The following is a 6,076-nucleotide window of genomic DNA, read 5'->3' on the forward strand; positions in this document are numbered from 1 at the left end:
TATGCAAAGAGATGGGAGAAGTGACACGCCTCCGCAAAGTTTAGAACTGGCAGGAGGATGGTTAACGGTCGTTGCCTAGCAACCATCAAGACCTTGCCAATGCCACCTCAGCATTCCGGCTATGTTTCATACTAAGCCGTAGGCAGAGAACTTTACCGAAATGATTACTAGGTTATTAGGCGGAAATAAAAAAAAACGTTGGCTTTGATAGTGGCAATACCTTTCAGATATAAAGAAAAGGTGGGGGGGGAAAAAAAAAAGTTGCCGGTACGGTCAAGTTGGCGGAAAAACGTCTTAGTATGAAAAAGATGCGAGTCTCTCAGACGAACACAGTGAGCTAAGCAAAAAAGAAAGAAAGAAAAAGAGAGAGAAAGAGAAAAAGAAAGGAAGAGAGAGAAGGAATGTGGGTTGGGCGTTAGACTAGACACCAGACGGTATTTCCGGCACACACAAATTGAAACATACAGGAGAGGCTGAGGCCTCCCTCCCTCCCTCCCTCCCTCCCTGCCAGACAGGGAGTGCCAAATGACTGTACAGCAGGCAGTGTTCTCACACCTGCACAGCACACACACACTAGAAACACACACACACACACACACACTAGAAACACACACACACTAGAAACACACACACACACTAGAAACACACACACACACACACACTAGAAACACACACACTAGAAACACACACACACTAGAAACACACACACACACACACACTAGAAACACACACTAGAAAAACACACACTAGAAACACACACACACACTAGAAACACACACTAGATACACACACACACACACACACTAGAAACACACACACACACTAGAAACACACACAATAAACACACACACTAGAAACACACACACTTGGAGTCCATAGCCTCTTATTTAACCCATAACCTGCCAGGCTGCATTGAATTCAAAGCAGTCTACCTGGAAAACACCAGTTAAAGTCAGGGTTATCTAACTAATCAACTCTCCTTTAGTAGGCCATCATAAACAGCAAGGCAAAAAACTAAGCCTACGTCCCAAAACGGGACCCTATTCCCTATAGAGTGCATTATTATTTACCAGAGCCCTATAAAGTAGTGCACTATATAGAAAATAGGGTACTATTTGTGACGTAACCTAATAGTCCAGTTTAATCAAGAGGAGAAGAGGTCCTGTCAAGAGACATAGCGATGAACCAGTCAATGGAGGAGAAACCATCTAGAGCTGTGTGGGTCCATCTGGCCATTTCTATGGGTCCATCTGGCCGTTTCTATGGGTCCTGCTGCCCGTTTCTATGGGTCCTGCTGCCCGTTTCTATGGGTCCTGCTGCCCGTTTCTATGGGTCCTGCTGCCCATTTCTATGGGTCCTGCTGCCCGTTTCTATGGGTCCATCTGGCCATTTCTATGCGTCCATCTGGCCGTTTCTATGGGTCCTGCTGCCCGTTTCTATGGGTCCTGCTGCCCGTTTCTATGGGTCCTGCTGCCCGTTTCTATGCGTCCATCTGGCCGTTTCTATGGGTCCTGCTGGCCGTTTCTATGGGTCCATCTGGCCGTTTCTATGGGTCCTGCTGCCCGTTTCTATGCGTCCATCTGGCCGTTTCTATGGGTCCATCTGGCCGTTTCTATGGGTCCTGCTGCCCGTTTCTATGCGTCCATCTGGCCGTTTCTATGGGTCCTGCTGCCCCGTGCTCAGCTCTGCTCTCTCCCACTTTTTTTTTTTTTTACATAAGTAATGACAGAGAAAATGTAAAAAAAAAACTCTGCTCTGTAGAATCCTCTGTTTGGTTCTGGTCCTCAGTGAAAATCACTGGTGGTGATGGTGATGCAAATTGGGCATTCCCCCATGCATGGCCTTGGGTTGCCGGTTACTGTACACTCCAGTTCAGTGGTACGAATAAAGATCAAGGGCCAGTTTCCCAGACACATCTTAAGCCTAGTCCTGGTCTAAGAAGGCATTCCATTAAGATTATCCATTTAAATTGTGTTTTTAAACCATCAACACATTTAAATGACTTAAAAATAACTCTGGAATGCTTTTTAAAAAAAAAGTCATTTAAATAGGGGAGGGGGTGAATGTAATGAATCTAAACTGTCCCCCCTATCTAGCCGAGAGGTCTGAGGGAGGGAGAGCCCACTAGTCCAGTCAGTGCTGTGGCCTATTGTCTAATGATGGTTCTAGTGAACTCCAGCTGACCTGAAGGACAAATGATGCTTTTCCCCTGTGTGACACACACACTGCAGTGACCAGAGACCCAGAGGGGGGAGAGACCAGCTGGTCAGCGGTCAGCCTGTCCGCCCCTCCTCTGATGTACTACACCCTCTCGACTTACCCCCCCCCCACACTAGTGGGTCGCTAGAGTTTTATGGAAACATCAGCTCTAGTGTTATTGTGTATCCATCAGGCGTGTGACACTAAAGACCTGGGGCGAGCACAAACAACAACCTCTGCACATGCTAAATATGTGTATGCGACCAATACAATTTGATGTGATTTCAAGACAGTTGCTTTGTGAGAAAGTGGTTAAGTTCAGTCAGCCCTTGTTATGTAAATTTACATTTTAGTCATTTACATTTAAGTCATTTAGCCGACGCGCTTATCCAGAGCGACTTACAAGAGCAAATTAGGGTTCCGTGCCTTGCTCAAGGGCACAGACCGATTTTTCAACTAGTCGGCTCGGGGATTTCAAACCCAAAACTCTTAACCGCTAAGCTACCTGCCATGCCAGCTGAAAAGTACCCAGGGCCCCGAGTTTGGCTCCAAGTCAGAGCAGACCCACCAGAGACATGGCACAGTGAGACACGGGTGCCGGTGCGCATAGATGGAAACGGAAAAGTATTTTGGGGTAAAACACCAGAGTAAATCTTCAACGAAAACTCACCATACAGGCAGCAGGAGTGGTGTCACCTATCCTGTGTACCGTGCTATACACACACACACACACACACACACCCCCCGAGGCACATAGCTAGGGCTTGTTTCTCTAGACTCTACCAACCAATGACATCGACAGTAGTCAAAAGCAAACATATGTTACTTACTTTGTCACCGGTTCGGTTGTAGTGGAACTTGTCCTTCACGTCCTCCAGCAGCTGTTTGAGCTGCGGTTCCTCTGCCGTCCCCAGGTACTTCCTCCCCAGCTGCAGGTAGCATGGCCATTTGGCTGAGTCAAAGCCCCAGTGACAGGTCCTCTTGTCCGGCGACTTGTGAGAGTGCATCACAAACTTCTGCGGAGAGAAGAGCAGCTGGCATTCCATGCACTGAATACAGGGCGACTCGGGCTTGGCGTAGAATTGGGGAACGAACAGACCCTGGCATTTTCCCAGACACTGGTGCTCCACCTGGAAGCTCGCCTCCGTCTCGAGGAGCCCCTGGACGGGAAACTTGGTGATGGGTTCAGAGGGGAGGACGGCCCCCGGGCGGAGCAGGGCGTTGCAGAGGCGCTGGGCGTCAGTTAAGGTGATGAGGCCGCAGGACGGAGCATTGAAGGGTAAAATACCCAGCACCTTGAGTATGTGGAGCTGTTCCCCGTCACAGCGCGAGCAGTAGACGTAGAGCTCGTCGCACACCGCGTTGATCTGCTGCAAGGAGAAGTGGCGGAGAACCGAGTTGAGCACCTGGGGGAGGCAGAGGCGCTTCTCCCCACCGACGGCGAAGCAGGAGATGGATTCTCCCTCGAGAAGGGAGTGGCTGAGCTCCGTGGAGCTGTCACTGGGTACCAGCAGGGGTATACCTCCCAGCACTGGAGGGGAGGGTAGAGGTGCCATGCCAGGGCAGGAGCCAGGGCCAGGGGAGGAGGATGCTTCATGGCCGGAGCGGGCAGAGAAGGCTGCTGGGCCCCCCAGAGAGCGAGCGCTGCTTAGGGTGAAGGCTGCCAGCGTGTGTTTCAGCCCAGGGCTCAGGTCTAAAGCTTTGGCTCCACATACCTGGAGCACACCTCTACTGTCCATCTCTATTGATCTAGCCATGCCTGGATCCACCTCCCCGTCCTGGGTCTGCTCCTCCCCAGCCTCCCTCTTCACCTTGGGGGTCTGGGGCAGGGTGTCCAGGCTGCGGCGCTTCAGGTTCATCTCAGCCATCAGCCTCTTCTTGATAGGCACGTCTTCTATTCTCTCACGGTACAGCTGCTTCATGTTGCCCTTGAACGAGGTCAGGTCTTTGAATGGGGTTTTCAGACTTGTCTGTGTACTGGCCATGTCAGAGTTAATAGAGCTACGGGTCCGTCTTTCCACTACCACCTACACTTGGATCTATTAGTCCCAGTTGATAAGTCAATGTGGGTTTTGTTAGTTTCTTTTCAAACGTTCCAGATCTTCTGTTGTTCAGAAAGGTACATGTTGGAGACAGCAGTGTTTCTGTTCAGATTGTTGCGTCTTAGTCTCTGTCTGCTTCCTGTAGGGGATGGGAAGGGTTCAGACGTTAACACAAACTAAGAGGGGAAACGAAGTGGGGGGGGGGGGCGGGGGGGACATATACTTTTTTTTTTTTCTCTTGCCGGTAAAACTCAAACTATGTTTAAATGTATTCCATGTGTAAGAGGAAAGCCCTATAATTGTCAAAGACTCCAGCCACACAAGTCATAGACTTCTCTCTGCTACCGTACAGCAAGCGGTAACGATGCACCAAGTCTGGAACCAACAGGACCCAGAACAGGTTCTACCCCAAAGCCATAATACTGCTAAATAGTTAACCTGATAGCTACCCGGACTATCTGCCCTTGACCCTTTTTTCCACTAACTCGTTTACATTTTAGTCATTTAGCAAACTCTTTTGACTCATCACATACGATGCTGCTACGGTTTACTATGTATCCTGTTGCCTAGTCAATTAATCCCTACCTATATGCACAGATCTACCTCAATGACCTTGTACATCGACTGCGTACCCCGTGTATATAGCCACGTTATCTTTACTCATGGTGTATTTATTAATAGGTTTTCTATTCTTTCTCTATTTTCTTTCACTCTGTGTTGTTGGGAAGGACCCGTAACTAAGCATTTCACTGTTAGTCTACACCTGTTGTTTACAAAGCATGTGACAAATAACATTTTATTTGATAGAATTAGACTAATTACAACTGATTATCACATTAAATGTTTGAGGAGGGGAGGGGGGTTTGCGATATATATATATATATATATATATATATATATATATATATATATATATATATATATATATATATATATAAACATTCAAGGTGGGGGTTTTTCTTCTTTATGGAGCCTATCCTGTTTGAGGGTTGAGTGGCTCAACTAAACCATTGGGGGCCAAATGGCAATTACCATACCTCACCACCCAAACATCTCCCCATTCAGCCCTTGTCATTGAACCCCATGGGGCAATTTGCATCCCATGTTTTCACTCAACAGCAGTAAAGCACCATTCCATTGCCAACAGAAAGTGCTAGTTTTGTCAAGTTAAACCAACCAGGTGGCCAGACAACAAACAACTAGTATATAGCGAGTCTCTCTGGCCCTCTCTCGGTCACTAAATACTGTCATAAAAAGTTCACACTTGGTGCAGCCCATTAAAAAAAATGGATCTAAATTGGCCAAATAGCCATCCTCCCCAGTGCCACCAGTTGTGCTGCCTGCCCTCAAGCCAAGGTCTACTCTGCATCTAACCCTGGGATGACCCCATCAACAAGGTGACATACAATTGATAAAAGAGTAACGGCACTCATTGAACCAGTTCAATTGACCCTTCGGTAAGCCCCGCCACCCTTGGTTATCGTTGCAACCTCTGACAACATTTTCCCGGAAGGCCCAATTCCCCAGTCAACCACGGGCTAAATCCCCTCACAATGATCTCAAACTGTGTTTCTAATACACAATTAAATTAAAAACAGACTAGCCCTGGCTAATCAGAAAACTCTTGGGTATGTTGTGGTGGACTGTCATTACAATTGCTTAATGGGAATCTGGTAAAATTATGTGTGTAGTGCAGCTAGCAACTGAATGACTTAATTCACTTGTCAGCACGCAGTCAAAGCTTCTAGTGCTCTCAAATCATATCCTGATGTCAACAGCAGATGGGAGTTGTATTCATACCATTGCTAACTTAGCTAGATAACATACATTGAGAA

At 47.5% G+C, this 6,076-nt stretch overlaps 1 protein-coding gene across 2 annotated transcripts in view; it reads right to left on the reverse strand.

Annotated features, from left to right (window-relative positions):
- LOC121535404 (ski-like protein) overlaps positions 1-4,377 on the reverse strand; it is a 34,439-nt gene extending 30,062 nt beyond the window's left edge. For both annotated transcript variants that reach the window (XM_041842442.2, XM_041842441.2), the window contains exon 1: positions 3,030-4,377. In XM_041842442.2, coding sequence (XP_041698376.2) covers positions 3,030-4,184 — 1,155 coding nt within the window. In that variant the 5' untranslated portion in view covers positions 4,185-4,377. The remainder of the gene's footprint in view (positions 1-3,029) is intronic.
- Between the last annotated feature and the right edge of the window lie 1,699 nt (positions 4,378-6,076).

Source organism: Coregonus clupeaformis, chromosome 21, assembly GCF_020615455.1.
Source record: "Coregonus clupeaformis isolate EN_2021a chromosome 21, ASM2061545v1, whole genome shotgun sequence".
Lineage (NCBI taxonomy): Eukaryota > Metazoa > Chordata > Actinopteri > Salmoniformes > Salmonidae > Coregonus > Coregonus clupeaformis.